The sequence below is a fragment of the Aotus nancymaae genome, unplaced genomic scaffold, assembly GCF_030222135.1.
Source record: "Aotus nancymaae isolate 86718 unplaced genomic scaffold, 86718_ANA_hifiasm-v0.15.2.pri h1tg000002l, whole genome shotgun sequence".
NCBI classification, from domain to species: domain Eukaryota; kingdom Metazoa; phylum Chordata; class Mammalia; order Primates; family Aotidae; genus Aotus; species Aotus nancymaae.
The window spans coordinates 27,315,141-27,333,716 of NW_026988413.1; the positions used below are offsets into that span (position 1 = coordinate 27,315,141).

General features: G+C 41.1%; 1 protein-coding gene across 3 annotated transcripts in view; it reads right to left on the reverse strand.

Annotated features, from left to right (window-relative positions):
* Positions 1 to 18,576, reverse strand: part of NRF1 (nuclear respiratory factor 1) — a 143,911-nt gene that overhangs the window by 28,774 nt on the left and 96,561 nt on the right. For all 3 annotated transcript variants that reach the window (XM_021673680.2, XM_021673683.2, XM_021673686.2), the window contains 2 exons: positions 11,260 to 11,417; positions 774 to 898 (listed from right to left, as the gene is read on the reverse strand). In XM_021673680.2, coding sequence (XP_021529355.1) covers positions 774 to 898; positions 11,260 to 11,417 — 283 coding nt within the window. The remainder of the gene's footprint in view (positions 1 to 773; positions 899 to 11,259; positions 11,418 to 18,576) is intronic.

Here is an 18,576-nt window from a genome sequence, read left to right on the forward strand (position 1 = left end):
TCTGCTTAATTATATATTATTTAAAAATATAACAAACTATCACATAGGATCTCACAGACTTCTGAGGCACTTCCTTGAACAGCCTAGGTCTTGCCAACTGACTCCTTACCAAGTGGACCCAAAGAGCTGGGCTGGAATTGTATATTTTTGCCACGATATTTCTATGAATTCTGTCTCTTATTCACCAATGTCCAGGAAGTCAAAGAGCTGGGGAAGAAGTGCAGGGTGGGGTCATGTAATTGGCTAAATCCAGAGGTCCTTGGTGAGACTACGTATAAAAGGAAGCAGAACTACAGTGCCAACCAGAGAGGCACTAGCATCACAGCCTGCTGCCTGACCTTGAGCACAGGTGAGACGGTGGAGCCTTCCTTGATGTAGTCAGAACATTCCACGACAGTCCTGCCCATGGGAGAGTCTCTGCTACAGTAAAGGACACTGATCTACCCTACCTGATGAGAAGTAAAAGACAAAATGTGCCTCACAGCAAATTTTAAGGTGCCTCTCGGCAAGTCTTGTCACAACAAGATAATCCCTTTTTAAGTAACAATTCAATTAGGTAGTCATTATCATGGCATTTTCCTTCAGGAACCCCCACGTCTCCTACTAGTGAAAGGAATCACAGGCTCCTAGAATATTCCTAGGCATCAAATGCCTACCAATGAAGAAAAAAAATCAAAGCTCAAACTCTTTCTGAAGGGTTTGTTGCCAGTCAGGTCAGGAAGGTTTAAGTGGAAACAGGGAAGAAATTCAATAAAATATTTATGCTCTCTTACCATTAGCATCTTGGACTCCAGTAAGTGCTCCGACAGCCGCTGCGGTTTCCCCAGACAAGACGATCTGTCCCCCACCTTGTAAGGTGGCCTCAGCCAGGGTGGCGACAGCATGGGCGGCAGCTTCACTACGAGTACAGGAACAGGAGAGAGGGGATGTGTAAGATGAATAGAGGAACAGCACTGCAGCCAAGACAAACCATGCTTTCAACGTCTTCCGTGGGTGTCTCTACTGACTCCATGGTTGTGATCCTACCAGCAAATACGTGATAATAGTGCTAATAGATAAAGCCAAGAGTAATTTTGAAATGCTAATATTAACGGCTAGAATTTCTTTGAACCTAGGTAATGAGTGTTTGAGGACAGAAGGCACTCATTATCAGTTTCTTCCTTTTCAATATCAATTCAGTGCTTGCAAGCCATAGTGGAAGCTCTGATCCGTATTCACAATGCAAAAACCATTTTGGTTATCAATCACAAGGTTTTCCTTTTCTCTTTTCTCCTTACAGTAACACAAGGCAGACCATCTGAGACTGTCCTTTTATAGCCAAGGATGAATGATAATATGAGGAGTTAGCAGCAACCTGGACTTACTCTTCAATTCATATTAAATAATAATTTGACTTACAGTCATGCTTTTCAAATACAAAGTAATTGGTGATTAATATCCTGAAAAGTCCAACTCTTCCTTTTGACCCACTGCATATGCAGGCAGGGCTAAAACAAAGACTTAAAATGTAAAATTAGTACTACAAGTCCAAACGGTTTGCCTCTATAAATACAACAAAATAATAAACCTCCCTACATTGCACAAATGCTCTGTAGAATAGAGACATTAACCATTTGTTTATAGCAAGTACTATTTTAGCAGTGTGTGTCTCATTTTTCTTTCTTTTCTTTGCGATATGCTTCTACTATATGCATAAATACCCATTTTTCTTGATTCTATGATGCTACAAACTGTAAGACATACTATTATTTTTATGAGCCAGTAAGGAAGAAAAATTCCTGACAATTCTTTTTTTTTTTTTGAGACGAAGTTTTGCTCGTTACCCAGGCTGGAGTGCAATGGCGCGCTCGCGGCTCACCGCAACCTCCGCCTCCTGGGTTCAAGCAATTCTCCTGCCTCAGCCTGGAGTAGCTGGGACTACAGGCGCGTGCCACCATGCCCAGCTAATTTTTTGTATTTTTAGTAGAGACAGGGTTTCACCATGTTGACCAGGATGGTCTCAATCTCTTGACCTCGTGATCCACTCGCCTCGGCCTCCCAAAGTGCTGGGATTATAGGTGTGAGCCACCGCGCCCGGCCAACAATTCTAAGATTATAATTTGCCATCCAAATTTCATGATCCCTTGAAAAAACAGGCAAATTCATGATCCCTTCTGGGAAAGTATCAGGTGTCAATTTGCAGTTACTCAGGGACTATTGAAAGTGGGCATGGAGAAAAAATAACAACAACAACAACAACAAAAAAGTGGGCATGGAATAGAGACGGTGGTGCCATTTAGTTAGCAGAAGTGGATAAATAAGCCAGTTGAGTCAGCTTTGCTCTGAAGCTGCAGACTTAGCTGTAACATGGCAGTGGTCTTGCAAGCACAAGCTGTAAGTGGAGATGGGTAAGGGGACAGGGACTAATTGGGGTAAACATGTTAGGGCTGTGGGCAAAGCCACAGGTACCAAACTCAGTAATGTCTCTTTCACCTAAGACAGTAAGCAGACAAGTAAGACAACAGATTTAGTAATTCCTCTGCAAAAGACCTCCTGGTCACTGTAAAGATTTTAGGAAACAGTAAAAGAAACCGAATGGACAGAAAAGTCTCATTAAATAGAAAAATTTCCCCTTCTTACTAATTTGTCTTGCTTTTTAATTTTTACATCTGTGTTTTACACAGTTATCTTTTTCTAATAATAAAAGCAATATACTTGTTTTTATAGATAGCTTGGGCAAACTCAAGTCTAAAAGAAAATTTAAAATATCATGATTATTTCCTTCTAATCTTAACTACAACTTTAAAAAGATAATCATTAGGATTGTACTGTACAGTATTTAAAATTATTTTGTTGTGGTAAAATGCACGTAACATAAAATTACATTCTTATGTAACATAAAATTACATTCTTAACACTTAAGTGTGCAGTTCAGGGATGTTCAATACACTCAGAATGCTGTGCAACTACCAGCTTCATTCATCTCCACAACTCTCTTCATCTTGTAAAACTCAAACTCTGGACCATTAAACTTCCTGTTCTACCATCTCCCTAGCCCCTGGCAACCACCATTCTACTTTCTGCCTCAATGATTTTTTTCATTTTTGTTTTTATTTTTTAGAGACAGGGTCTCGCTATGCTGCCCAGGCTGGTCTTGAACTCCTGGGCTCAAGCAATCCTCCTGCCTTAGTCTCCTGATGCAAACAGCTGGAACTATAGGTGTGTGTGCCTTTGTTGTCATATTTAAGAAATCACCGGCAAATCCAATGTCATGTTTTGTCCCATGTTTTCTTCTAAGAGTTTGATAGTTTTAGGTCTTAGATCCACAGTTGTTTTTTGTCTCTATGACTTTGACTACTCTATCTCACATAAGTACAACCACACAGTATTTGTCCTTTTGTGTCTGGTTTATCTCTCTTGGCAGAACGTTCTCAAGGTGCATCCATATCGTAGCATTTGTCAGAATTTCCTTCCTGTTAAAGGGTAAGTAATATTCCATTGTGTAGAATATACCACATTTTGTGTATCCATTCATCTGTTGACGATCACCTGGGTGCTCCCATGTTTTAGCTATTGTGAATAAATAATGCTGCTGTGAACACAGGCATATAAATATTTCTCTGAGATCCTGCTTTCAATTCTTTGGGATATATACTCAGAAGTGGATTTGCTGCAACATATGGTAGTTGCATTTTTAATCTTTTCAGGAATTATCATATTGTTTTCCACAGTGGCGATATCATTTTACATTCCCACCAATAGTGCACAAGGGTTCCAATTTCTCCACATCCTCACCGACACTTGTTATTTTCTGTTTTTGGATTGTGGCCATCTTAATGGGTGTGAGGAGATAGCTCACTGTACTTCTGATTAGTGATGTTGCACATCTTTTCTTGTGCTTATTGGCCACCTGATACCTTCTTTGGAGAAATGTCTATTCGAGACCTTTGCCCATTTTTGAATAGTTTTTGTTGTTGTTTAGATGGTCTCTATATATTCTGGACATCAATCTTTTATCAGATATGATTTGCAAATATTTTCTCCCATTCTGTGGCTTGCCTTTTTCCTCTGTTGATAGTGTCTTTTGATGCACAAATTTTTAAAATTTTCATAAAATCCTACGTCTATTTTTTCTTTGTCATATCCAAGAAATTACTGCCAAATCCAATGTCATGAAGTTTTGTCCATGTTTTCTTCAAAGAGTTTTATAGTTGTAGGTCATGGAACCACTTTGAGTTAATTTTTATACATGGGCATTAGGTAAAGGTCCAATTTCATTCTTTTGTATGCAGATATCCAGTTTTCTTAATAGTTTTCAATGCTGAAAAGGCAGTCCTTTTCCCATTGACTGGTCTTGGCACCCCTGTCAAAAATCATGTGACCACGTACGTGAAGGTTTATTTCTAAGCTTTCAATTCTATTCCACCGGTCTATATGTTTGTCTTTATGCCAGTACCATACTGTTTTGATTACTACAGCTTTGTGTTAAGTTTTGAAATAAAAAGTGTGAGTCTTACAGTTTTGCTCTTTTCTTTTTTTTTTTTTGAGACAGAGTTTTGCTCTGTCACCCAGGCTGGAGTGCAGTGGCTTGATCTCAGCTCATTGCAACCTCTGCCTCTGGGGTTCAAGCAATTCTCCTGCCTCAGCCTCCTGAGTAGCTGGGATTACAGGCACCTGCTACCATGCTTGGCTATTTTTCTTTTTTTCTTTTTGTATTTTTAGAAGAGATAGTGTTTCACCATGTTGGCCAGGCTGGTCTCAAACTCCTGACCTCAGGTGACCTACCTGCCTCAGTCTCCCAAAGTGTTAGGATTATAGGTGTGAGCCACCACGCCTGGCCCAGTTTTGCTTTTTTCAATATTGTTTTGGCTATTCAGGGTCCCTTGAGATTCCAGACATTTTAGGACAGGCTTTTCTATTTCTACCAAAAAAAAAAAAAAAAAAAAAAAATGAAGGGCCAAGCACGGTGGCTCATGCCTGTAATCTCAGCACTTTAGGAGGCTGAGGTGTGTGGATCACTTGAGGTCAGGAGTTCAAGACCAGCCTGGCCAATATGGTGAAACCCTGTCTCTACTAAAAATACAAAAATTAGTCGCCCAGGCTGGAGTGCAATGGCACAATCTTGGCTCACCGCAACCTCTGCCTCCCGGGTTCAAGCGATTCTCCTACCTCAGCCCCACTGAGTAGCTGGGATTACAGACATGCGCCACCATGTCCAGCTAATTTTGTATTTTTAGTAGAGACGGGGGTTCTCCATGTTGGTCAGGCTGGTCTCGAACGCCCGACACTCAGGTGATTCACCTGCCTCGGCCTCCCTAAGTGCTGGGATTACAGGCATGAGCCACCTCGCCCAGCTGACATCTTAATAATATTAATGTATTTACCTTTACTGATATCCTTCTTTCTTCATAAGGCTACTAGTTACTGTCAGTATCCTTTTCATACAAATAGTTTTAAAAAGCTTGCTTTTTTCACTTAACATTCTATTTCCTCCATGTCGATATTCTCTGACATTTATTCAAAATGATAAATTAAATGCAAAATTGATTTTTCCTTTTTTTTGAGTTGTTTAGATGTGGCAACTGCTTTCATGTGGAAAAAATAAACAAAATTTAATTTCCAGGTTTCCTTTGACTCACAAAGTCATGATGACATATTTTACATTTGTTTGCTTCCTTCATAAAAGAATTTGGGACATAACTGAAGTTGTGCAAAAAGCTGAGCAGAATCATTGAGTTCACAGGCAGCCCGTATAGCTGAGCTCATGCTCTCTGCTGACACACCTCCTGGTGATCTGGCATCCACAGCCAGTTATCCATAATATCTGTAATGTGAACTCAGAGACCAAGGGGACCCTTGATCTGGAATTACTACTAAGGCTGTTCTTTACATTTTTCATGATAGAGTTTAATTTTAAAAAGCTTTGTAAGTATTTATTAGACAGACTTTAATGAATAATTTTTAGTACCTAAGGCCTTACTTTTTAATATTTTGCTAAGAAATTTATATTAATAGGGCCGGGCGAAGTGGCTCACGTCTGTAATCCTAGAACTTTGGGTGGCCAAGGCAGGCGGATCATGAGGTCAAGAGATCAAGACCATCTTGGCCAACATGGTGAAAACCTGTCTCTACTAAAAATACAAAAATTAGCCAGGTGTGGTGGCACACGCCTGTAGTCCCAGCTACTTGGGAGGCTGAGGTAGCAGAATTGCTTGAACCTGGGAGGTGGAGGTGGCAGTGAGCCAAGATTGCACCACTGCACTCCAGCCTGGTGACAGAGTAAGACTCTGTCTCCAAAAAAAAACAAAATAAAAAAGAAATTTATATTAATAAACACTACTACCAACCATTGGGAAATTTTATTAATTACCTATATCGGAGAAAAAAAAGAGGAAGAATAAATAAGTAAATATATGACCAGTCAATTTTACAGCATCCACCTGTCAATGATTAATGATACAAATATTTACACTGTGACCTGAGGCTTTATGGAAAGTAGAAAAGTATGTTCTTTGGAAAAAGCTGTGTGATAGTCCAAAGAAGAAAACTAAATGAGAATAGTTTATATGGAAATATGATCCTATAAGGTCACCTCAATGACTGCTTATTCCCTAGAACTCTTCTCATAATTTACAATAATCTCATCTTTATAACCATCAAAGATGACATCCTGCCCCTCCTGTACATCCTGAACACACTCTTGCAGGATGAGTTTCACGGGCAACGAAGGGAGAGGGCAGCTCCTCAAGCTTGGACATGAAAGTGTACCTGCACCTCATCACACTCATTTTATTCTACTTGAAGCCCTAAAAACTTGAAGTTACTTTCTTTAACTTCTTTCTAAAATATGGTGTGGGAGAAGAAAGGCTGAAAATCAGCAACACCCTGAAACAATCTGGAATGCCAGGGCTCATATGAGGGGTCCAATGCAATGGTGGTGACAGGTTGACAGGTGAGTACAATTAGTTATTCTACCCCTAGTTAGGGTCTTTACATAGGGCATAAAGAAAATGATGATGTCTACGGCAAGTGGGGCTATCATTTCCAGAGTGATTCTAACCTTTCACATTCAACTTTATGGGGAATGATCAAACTAAACTGCTAGAAAAAGATTACATTCACTTAAAAAGGTGAATGGGATTAAAAAGTCCCTGAGCTAGACTCACTTTACAATTTTTAGACAAAAGTCATTTCAAAACCAGAGCTACAAGTAAGAGGTTTCCATCAACCTTTTATCTGTGTCTAATCTTTACCTACAGGAAAGAAAAGCAGTTGTACCATCCCTGACCTCTATTCCAGACAAGAATTCTAAGTTTTCCATCCCATGTTATTGGACAAATACCAGTCCGTATATAAAGCCCCATTTCATTTTAATAATATGTCTAATTATAAGTCAATAATATTTTCATCTTAAAGATTAAGAGCAAATTTTTCTTTCAAAATATGATTCACTTTTTAAAAGCAAAATCTTCACAACAAAAAAAAGGACATTCTAAAATTCCCTAAGAAGAGGAATTAATCTAAGTATTTCCCCATAGCACTGAGTCACAGCACTGCACACAGTAGACACACAATAAATACTGTCTCAGTATTGACAATATACTATCAAGTAAGTTTCCACTACTTTAGAAATGTAGAGTAAGTCTACAAAGCCATATCATGGTCTCTACATGCAAGAACTATACTGGCCATGTTCAGGAAATGGTTTTGTAGAAGGACATGTTTAAGAGGAACTACAAGTCTGGGACAGCTTAACCAAAGAACTGAAAATTCAAATTAATCACTGTCTCACAAGCAAATGATGAAATCACTTCCTTTCCTCTTAGGTTGTTCAGGCTAAATAGTTTATACATATAAGCCATATGTATATATATGTATGTATGTATATACACACACAAATTTTTTTAAAGCTGTGATGTTCTGCTCATTTGTTCACTTTGATTCCCTTCTCACCTCCTTTCCAAAAGTTCTGATTTATTCTTTATTTTGAAATTGAAAATTAACATAGTTTTTAAGTTTTTAAAGTACAATATGGAGTACAATTTCTCCATACTCACTTGGGGTTGTTAGAAAGCCAGGGTGGGCTAGAGGCTGTGGAGCCCTGGGCCCTTGTTGTAACTTACAGTATGAAACTCTCTTAACAGCATGGTTGAGAAACAAGTCTGTCCTGCAACTGTTCTGACTGCATTTTACCCTGCACAAGATGAAGGAGCCCCTCTGCCTCCTTACTCCCCAGCCTGCCATTGCACGTAGCTTCCTCTCCCTTCTCACCCTGAGCCCACATCTGCTGTTTACATTGCAGCAGAGGTGCAGGTGGTTATTAGAGAACCATGCTTGTTTTATCTCCACCCGAAACAGAGACAAGCTGCAAGAGGGCAGATTATGAAACTGCTTTGTCATCACAGGAACAAAGACCAGATTTCTCTGTGTATTTCTCACTGAGATGACTTCCAGCATTAATTCTGTGGGAGGCTCAGAGTGCAGGGACGAAATGATTCTAGTGCATCTCGTCCACAAGGAAGCAAAAGTCAAGGGCTTGTGTCTTACATCCAACCCCCCTGACTAAGACATTAGACCATGGGTTACTTCTCTTGGGTTCAGAAAGCCCTGATGTTCCCCTAAGAGTCTGCTATAGTCTAGTCTCTGCTGCCAAGCTTGGTTTCTTCATCCCCAGCAGAAGCTGCAATACACCAACCCCTAACACTCACTGGGGCATCGAACTACCTGATTGCAATGAGATTTCAACATCTCTTTATTCCTCCTCTATGCCACAGTGAACACATTCTCCTTCCTTTGGAGTAAACACTGTAGCCACCTCAGCTGCATCTGAGTTTGTTAACAAGCCCTCAGGGGATACCATTACCCTCTTGCCTTTAGAAATAAGCCCTGGTTCTTACAACAAAGTGAGCCCAAATGTGCCTCATATTTTCCACTATGTACAGAGTTCCCAGGGCATACACAGTTCACTGGAATACCCAAGGTGTTGGCTACAAGTCTCAATGAAATCAAGTTTTGCTGGTCTTTAATGAGGGCCTGTTAGGCCCCAAGCTACAGTGGGGTGGGGGCTTCTGAACTAAAGTGAGGGATGGTCTCACTTTGGCTATGCCTTTCAGGAAGTTTATCTCAGTGTCTCTCTCAAAGAGAGGGGTAGAATTGAGCCAAGTGTAAGGAACCAATAACTTTCAAGTTACTGAAAAGCAACACGGTGGGTATATACCTGAGTGGGGGAAAAAAACGGAAATGAAGACCAACATGGCTCAATGGGCTGAAAAAAATGTACTGATCACTAGGAACTAGCTGGGTAACTCTGAGAAAATGAGAAAGAGAGAGAGAGAGAAAGAGAGAGAGAGAGAGAAACAGAAAGAGAGAGAGAGAAAGAAACAGAAAGAGAGAGTGTGTGAGTGAGTGTGTGTGTGTGTGTGTTTCAGTTTTTTATTCCTAATCAACCACCAAGCCCTGGCCATACTTCCTTTAAAATGAATCACTTTACCTCCATTCTTACTACTTTAGTTTCTAAGATCTTAACAAGGCATACCTGGAGTGCCTCTTCCTAACTGATCTTCTAATCTCCTCTCACTATAATCAATTCAGAGGAGACAACTCTTAAAATACAACTTAAACGATAATAACTATAATTCTTGAAGTGCTAACTATGGGTTGGACCCTGCGATGAGAATTTTATCTCTATCATCTAATATATATGATTCTGTGTGATGAGTATTATCCTCATTATAACAACAGGGAAAACAAGGCTCAGAGGCTGTGTTTCTCAGGATCAAATGGCTAGTGAGTGGTGAAGCCAGGATTCAAACTTGAATCTGTATGACCCTGGAACCCTGCACTATACAGCCTCATACCGTGAATTGTACACAAATCCATCACAGCTCTCTAGCATCTATCATGATCAATCTAAATCTTTCAATGAGTTTATATTTAGGGGAGGTGATCCCCCTCCTCTGAATTTCTACAATGTTCATAGTCTTTACCATACAATTCAATAGCGAGTTACACTCTAAGTCATACTGTTTGCTAAGTGTTTTACTTAAGTCAGTCTCCCCAATAAGAGTATGATTTCTTTGAGGGTAGAGTATACGCTACAGCACCCTTTTCTCTATTTACAACCTTACCCAGTAGCGTGCTGGCACGCCACCAAAGTTCAATGACTATCAGGCACTAATAGCTGCTATGCACGAGAAGAGCAGCCTTACTGCATGCAAGGCACTGACCTAAGGATTTCACATGGAGTAACTCAGTTCTCATAACACCCCTAGAAGGGGCATGTACTGTGATCACCCCCATTTCACAGAATAGGAGATCCTGGCTACTGAGAGTTCAAATGAACTGCTCGATGCCAAACAGCTTGTGAGTGACAGAGCTGGGCTTCAAACCCAAGCAGTCTGGTGTCAATTCTTACACTTTTGACCATTAATTAAAATTGCCTGGGTTCATTAAAAATACAACTGCATCAGGAATGAAGAAGAGGGAGAATGATATGAAGCTGATCTTTCCTGTCAACACCAGTAGAAGGAATCAGGCAGGGAACAATATAATCAAGTTTTAGAAACCAGCTCTTGGAGCAACCCATTCAGCAGCATCCTTCCTAACATACCTCAAGAGAAAAGTTCATTATTTTCCCCAATAACCCAAAACTTATTTATCTTGAGCTCACTGATAAGCAAGGGCAACACATTTTCTCAAAAGCAAGTAAAATCAGCTGCTTGATGCTTCAACATGGATGAATACCCCCTCAAAAATACAATTTCTTTTGTAGGGTAAAAGGACAATTAATCTGAAGCATCCTAATTTGTTCTGTATCCCTTGAAAACACAAAGCACTCAAGCCTTGTTGCTTCTGGTTAATGGACACAGAATAGGATAAAGGGGAAGGGTTGACCAGCAGGCCTGGGCTGGAGGTCAGAAAGGCTGCACTGGTTGTTGGGGCTGGGTGGTGTCAAGAGTGATGCAGAGATGATCTTTCCATCCACAGCCAGTAGAAGGAACTAAGCAGGAAACAATACAATTGAGTTTTGGAAACTACCTTTTACTGGAGGATTCCATTTCACATCACCTTTCCTAAGCACACCCGAAGGAAAGAAGTTTAATTTTTCTTGGTAGGGACTGACCTATTATAGGCCAAACTACAATATCGTATGGGCTGAGAGCGTTAAGTTCCAACTGCCAATTGTGGCAAACTGAGATACATTTCTCTTTAAGAGGCCTCCACCCATATCTGCAGGGACAGATTTACAATCCTCATTTATTCCCGGACTCTTGCCACCACCTGTTAAGCGCCATGGTGACTGTAGCTCCCTGCTGCATCTCCTGAGAAGCTGCCACTGCGGCCTCTGCCAATGATGCCACTGCCTGGGTGGCCTCTGATGCTTGCGTCGTCTGGATGGTCATCTCACCTCCCTGTAACGTGGCCCAATTTTGTTCCACCTGAGGCAGAAAGGACAAGATTGTAAAAAAACAAAGCCACAAAAGTACAATTTTAAAAGTAATTTTTCTAATAATTGCTACTTTTTGGCTAAATACACATACTCTTTAACGTTAACGTGACCTGCAATGTACAGAACAGAGTTTTAAGCATGCTATCTTTTGCATAAAAAAGGGGGTATTAGAACATACACCTGAATTTGCTTGCATTTGCATAAAGAAATTCTGGAAGGACACACAAAAGAAGCCACTGAATATATTCTCTGCATTGTATGTGTGGGGTTGAGAGCAGCTGGAAACAAGCTGGATGGGAAACAGAAAGCAAGACCTTCTACTGTACCCTTTTTTCTGGGGGCAGAGTCTCCCTCTTGCCCAGGCTGGAGTGTAATGGCACAATCTCAGCTCACTGCAACCTCCATCTCCTGGGTCAAGTGATTCTCCTGCCTCAGCCTCCCGAGTTCCTGGGACTATAGGTGTGTGCCACCACTCCTGGTTAATTTTTGTATTTTTAGTACAGATGGGGTTTCACCATGTTGGCCACGCTGGTCTCAAACTCTTGACCTTGGGTGATCCACCCACCTCAGCCTCCCAAAGTGCTGGGATTACAGGTGTAAGTCACCATGCCAGGCCCATTGTACACTTTTAAATATGTTTCTCAATTTACTTCACAATGTATACATATTTCAAAACAACATGTTGTACATGATAAATATATACAACTTTTGTCAATTTAAATAAATAAATAATAAATAAATAAATGAAGTTTAAAAGTTAGAAATAGGCCATGGGAGAAAAAAAAATTCAAACTATACCAAAATTTCAAACTGTATCAAAGGGAATATGATACCAGTACTCTAGACCCTTTGCCCAAAGGGTCTACCACTGTGCCTATTTTCCTTGTTTTTCTTTTATTATTTTTATCATTACACAATATTTCCATGTAATACACCTATTTTCTCGTGTACCTTTGCAGAGTTATTCCCTCTATATGGAAGTATATTTACACACATACAGCCCCTATTTCCCCTTTCTACTCCCTCCTCTTTAAAATAAAAATGGCAGCATATTCGACATATCTTTTGTATCTTGCTTTTTTCACAAACAGTACATCTCTGAAATGATTCCATTTTTGGAACATATAAAACTACTCTACTCATTCATAATTCTTAAGAATGGCTGCATAGCATTGCATTATTTCTTTTCTTTTCTTTTTTTTTGAGATGGAGTTTTGCTCTTGTTGCCCAGGCTGGAGTGCAATGGCGCGATATTGGCTCACCATGTCCTCTGCCTCTCAGGTTCAAGCAATTCTCCTGCCTCAGCCTCCCGAGTAGCTGGGATTACATGCATGCACCATTACGCCCGGCTAATTTTGTATTTTTAGTAGAGATGGGGTTTCTCCATGTTGGTCAGGCTAGTCTCGAACTCCCGACTTCAGGTGATCTGCCCACCTCAGCCTCCCAAAGAGCTGGGAAGCATCGCATTATATAGAAACATCATGATTTATTTAACAAGTCATCTTTTAATGCACATTTAGGTGGTTTCCAGTCTTTTGCTAGTAACAGTGCTGTGATGAAGATCCTTATATACTACTATACTTTGTATATCACATGTGAGTCTATTTATAGGATAAATGTCTAGAGGTAGAATTATAGATCAAACTTATTTTTGCATTTTTGTTTTTTGATGGAAACTGCTAAATTCAGAAACAAATTTTTTCTTTTTTTTTGGAAGCACAGTCTCACTCCATCCCTCAGGCTGGAGTGCAGTGGCACGATCTTGGCTCACTGCAACCTTCACCTCCCTGGTTCAAGCAATTCTCCTGCCTCAGCTTCCCCAAACTGGGACTACAGGCACATGCCACCACACCTGGCTAATTTTTGTAATTTTAGTATAGACAGGGTTTCACCATGTTGGCCAGTCTGGTCTTGAACTCCTGACCTCAAGTGATCCGCCCGCCTCGTCCTCCAAAACTGCTGGGATTACAGGCACTGTGCCCGGCCTCAGAAACTAATTTTTTAAGGTGTAGCAAAAATTGCTTTCTTTTTAGTAGAAGAGAAATTATGAAGACTCTCTCCCTGTCCACTGCAAAAAAACCCAAAAACAAAAACCATACTCCCTGGTGATAGAGTACATGAGAATCTAGGTTTGCTAGACATAGCACAGAGTCTCTCAGTCTTGGCATGCTAACATTTTGGGCCTGGTATCCTTGGTGGTGGGGCTGTCTTTTGCATTGCAGGATGGTTAGCAGCACCCTGGCTTCTACCCACTAGATGCCAATAGCACTCTCCCCATTCAGGACAGTGAAAAATGTCTCCAGATATTGCCAAATGTTCCCTCTGGCCCAGGGTACAGGACCACCGATTTTAGCGTAATTCTTCGCATTTAGAGACAGTTCTGAATAGCTGTATCTAGTTACTTCAGTCCATTTTGCTCAATAAATACTGGTTGATTAATTATCCACCCTCAAAACTGAAAAGCAGCAGGGGCAGCAAAGGCAATTTCTATTCAGAAGTACGGTAGGTGGTCAGTCAGCTCAGGGATATGTCTTTTGGACTCCTGGGTCTCAGGACCTTAGCAGTGCTTACTGCAGCTCTTGCTATTCCTGCTTCACATGCTGGGGCCTAGTGCCTAGTTATCTTGTGCCTGCCTTTTACTGTGTCCCAAAGAAAGTGCCCCAAGCTCTAGGAGGTAGATATTTTAAATGTCTCCTGTTTTAGTTCTATCATCATACTTAAGATTATGATAATGCTTTTCAGAATGTTTGCCAAAAGCCTCCCAGAGAAAGAGACATTCCTTTGAGCTACCTTAGTGCTTGCCCTGAGTTCTCATGGGCAGTGAATTGTGCCACCAAGCCTTCAGGGCGCATCACTCCTGAGGCAGAAATATCCTACAGCTGCCTCTTGGGAACACCAAAGCTCTTGCTTCCCAAGGTTGGTTGCTTTGATCTCATTGCTGCAATGAACATCACTGCCAGTGCTGCCACCGTAAGAGGCAAGCTGCACTATCATCAATTCTCAGGTGCTGATGAGTCCACTCAAAACATCCACTGAAGCTGGGCGGGCAGCACTGTTGCCTACTGCTAGTGAACAGTCTTCCTCTTTCCTGATCTGCGCCTCTATTTTAGCCCGGCCCATGCTGCTGCTCTCAGCTGAGCTCTCTCAAGTCCTCAAACTCCAAAAGCAGCAAGTCAATATAGACACATTTAGTCACAATTATATTTGTAATGAAAATAGCATTAGAATGCTGCCATATACAGTATAATTTGAGAATGTTAAATTATATGGCATGGAATGACAATAAAGCGTGAAGAGAAAATACGAGGAGAAAAAGAAGAAGAGATTTCTAATCAGAAACATGGCAGGTGATCAAGAAATCAGCTCAGGTGCTGACATCTCTTTGGAAGTTCCTATTCCTGAGTCTCAGTGTTTTCTTAAACTGTGTTTGTGCAAGCTCTTGTTGTACTTCCTTCCCATCTGTTGGGGGCTGGTGTGTAGTTATCTGTGCCTGGATGTCACCATGCCCCAAAAAAAGGACCACAGGCCCTGGGAGGGGAAGATATTCAGAAGATGTCCTATTAGCTACTATGCATTTCTGAGACAGGCCCACTACCATGTGGCCCTTCAAACTGTGGCTGTTCCACACTTTCACAAGTCAATGCACTGAACGTGCTGCTCCATCTGACACAGTAGAAGTCCCATCCCTCTCCTTTGTTTTGCTGGTTTACTGTGGGGATCACTCCCATGCGAAGCCCCTCGGAATTGGGCCTCACCATACGGTGAGCTTGAGCCTGGACACAGTTTCCCGTTGGAGGCAGTCAAGATCTGGGAAAGTTAAACTGAGATCAAAGGATATCTAAAAACAATTCTGCTAGACGATGAGGTGATACCTATGTGGTCTGAGAAGACATTGTGTTTATTTTCTGTTTCTGCATTTTATGACTTTGTCTACCCATTTGCTGGGTCCTGTGCTTGTTCTTGTGACTGCTGTTTGCATAGATAACAGGCTTACTGCCTCTCTGGTGCCTTGCATAGATAGTTAACTTTTTAACTTTAGGTTTCCCCAACCTGATAATGAGACCCACCTGGACGACTTGATTGTATCTGATTATGTACCTGATTTTACTATTGTGTTATCTGCTGCCTAAGTTTGTATCCTGAGGACTTTCTGTTCCCTTTGATGTATGAGATAATGGTGTCTGTTCCTGCAAACGAAGTAGGACAAAGATATATATACTAACTGTGTGCAAAATAAATTTGCTATTTGAGCAATCGCTCACTTGGCCCTCCAGACCTCGCTATTCTCTCTCTCTTTTCTTCCAGCACACTCCCCTATTCAGGTTGGAACCCTCTTGCTGGCGAAGAGTCCCCGGCAGACGTGCCAGCCTCTCGGGAATGCAGAGTTTACCCCTCTAGTCTAAGCTCAGGGCTACCTCTGGGAAGTGTTTCCTGAGATAACTCCACTCCTCTAAAGTCCCAGATGAGGGCCTCTCCTCTGCTGTTTCGCAGCACCCTGGGCTTGCTGCTATCAGATCCTTATGTCACTGTAATTGTGCTTTGCTTTTCTCTACTATCTACCTATGTGCTCCTTAAGGGAAAGGGGAGTCTTTACTATCTTTTATCTATAGTATCTACAGTACCTGTCACGGGGCTCAAAAAGTGTTTACTGAAGGGATGGATGGAAGGAAAAATATTATTTATGTTTTTCCTACTTGTTATTCAGCCTGCCCATATTTAAGGTAAACTGACATTCATAAAAATGCATCTAAAATGAGTCATGCAATTCAAAACTGTGACATATATTGATGGTTCAGTTTAAAATTCATGTCTCTAATGTTTTTGAACTTTGGCTTTCTTTTCTTCTAACAGAATTACATACACCATTATCATCAGATACCATTCTATTCCAAATTTAGACTTTTCTGACACCTAATGCAATTAATATCACCAATACCTGGTCTTATCACACAGCAGAACAGATTCTCAAACTCATCTGCATCTTTCAATATGCCATCAAAATAAAATTTGTATATTTTAAAATCAACATAGTTTATTTCAAATTAGTTCGAAATGCCTTCCTTGTTCAATTATAAACGTCTATGTAACTTGTTCTGTGTCACTAATTAATTTTTAACTGCTAAAGGCTAGAGAGTTTGTTGCTCTGTAACTACTCAGATTACTGAGTATTCTCAACTCAGCAGGCCCCCAAATCACCCTTCCCCTAAATGTAACTGGACGCTGAAGACAGTGTGGTAATGGTGAGAGCTCTCACTGGGAAGGCTGGGATAGCAAAATGACCACACGACTGCTTAAAGTATGGGTACTGTTTGTTGCTATAAAATACTTTCTGTCCCATGGGAGAACAGACCTGAGTATAAAGAAATAGGATGTTTCTACCGAGTCACCTGATACAACGTCTTCACTGGCATTGATGTGGCCATATATAGCCCACTTCAGGGAGATATTTGAGTAATTACAGTTCTTATGGTTCAAAACTAACAACTATGTCAACATCTAAGAGAAATCAGACGGCAAATGGAAACAATATAACCTAAACATGTCACTTTCTGATATAACCTAGGCTTTCTCTCTGTTATTTTCATTTCACTCGAAGTATAGGAAGAGTATTTTCTTTTCATCTTACTGAATCCAGGTATTTACCAAAAGGCTATAAAAACTTTATATATGTCATTCACCAACCTCCACAATAGCTGGCTTAACAATAATGTTAGTTAGTATGCCAGAAAAGCCACAGATATGCAACTGATATTTAAAAAATATTTTCTATGAATATCTGAATACATTGATTACTTTTGTATCTTATTTAGCAAAGTATATTTCATGGACTTAGTCCCAGAGAAGTGTTTAAGAAACATAACTCTGCTAGGCCGGGCGCGGTGGCTCACGCCTATAATCCCAGCACTTTGGGAGGCCGAGGCGGGTGGATCACGAGGTCAAGGGATCGAGACCATCCTGGTCAACAAGGTGAAACCCCGTCTCTACTAAAAAATACAAAAAAATTAGCTGGGCGTGGTGGTGCGCGCCTGTAATCCCAGCTACTCGGGAGGCTGAGGCAGGAGAATTGCTTGAACCCAGGAGGCGGAGGTTGCGGTGAGCCGAGATCGCGCCATTGCACTCCAGTCTGGGTAACAAAAGCGAAACTCCGCCTCATTATAAAAAAGAAATTATAAAAAAGAAATAAAAAGAAACATAACTCTGGCTGGGCTTGGTGGCCCATGCATGGAATCCCAGAACTTTGGGGAGGCCGAGGCAGGCGGATCACGAGGTCAAGAGATCGAGACCATCCTGGCCAACATGGTGAAACCCTGTCTCTGCTAAAATACAAAAATTAGCTGGGCGTGCTGGCGCATGCCCGTAGTTCCAGCTACTTGACAGGCTGGGGCAGGAGAATTGCTTGAACCCAGGAGGCGGAGGTTGCAGTGAGCTGAGATCGCACCACTGCACTCCAGCCTGGTAACACAGTGAGACTCTGAAAAGAAACACAACTCCATAAATACGTTATAAATATTATGTGTCAAAAAAATTTTTTTAAAGGAAATACAAACTTACTTTCTTTAAATAGTACCAGGAAACATTCAGTAGAGAGATATGGTTGATACCTTTAAGCCAAAAACAAACAAATCTCCTAACTGTACCCCTCCTTGTCTTTCCACCTCTTTCAGACTTTAAGGAGTGTCATCTCGTTTAGTGTGCCAGGACTGACAAATCCTTTGCTTTGCTAATCCATATCCTTTAAAGATGTTTTTATACTTAGAAAGTAAATGTCCTGTCAACCTTCACCTTTCCTCACCCAATAACCAAGTTTTTCAGTGTCCTAAACTTTCCCAGGCTCCTTAGGTGCAAAGGAGGCAAACACGCTTTGCAGCATCCCTTAGAGCAGGGCTAGAGTTCATTCACGTAGACATCTCTCTTCCCCACTAGACTGGAGTCCCATGACAGCAAGGATCCTGTGCGAATCAACTATACATAGCTGCCGCTACACAGGGGCTTGGTACGTGCAGGCTGGCCCAGGAGCCTGCAGTGCATTCTCCCTCCATCTCCCAGCCATGTGGCCTTTGCTAGTTCTCCCCTTCTCCTGAGGAGCACAAATGAAAGTGACTTTGTGGTGTTCTAAGGGGAAATGCTCCACGGCTCTCAGCAAGGGT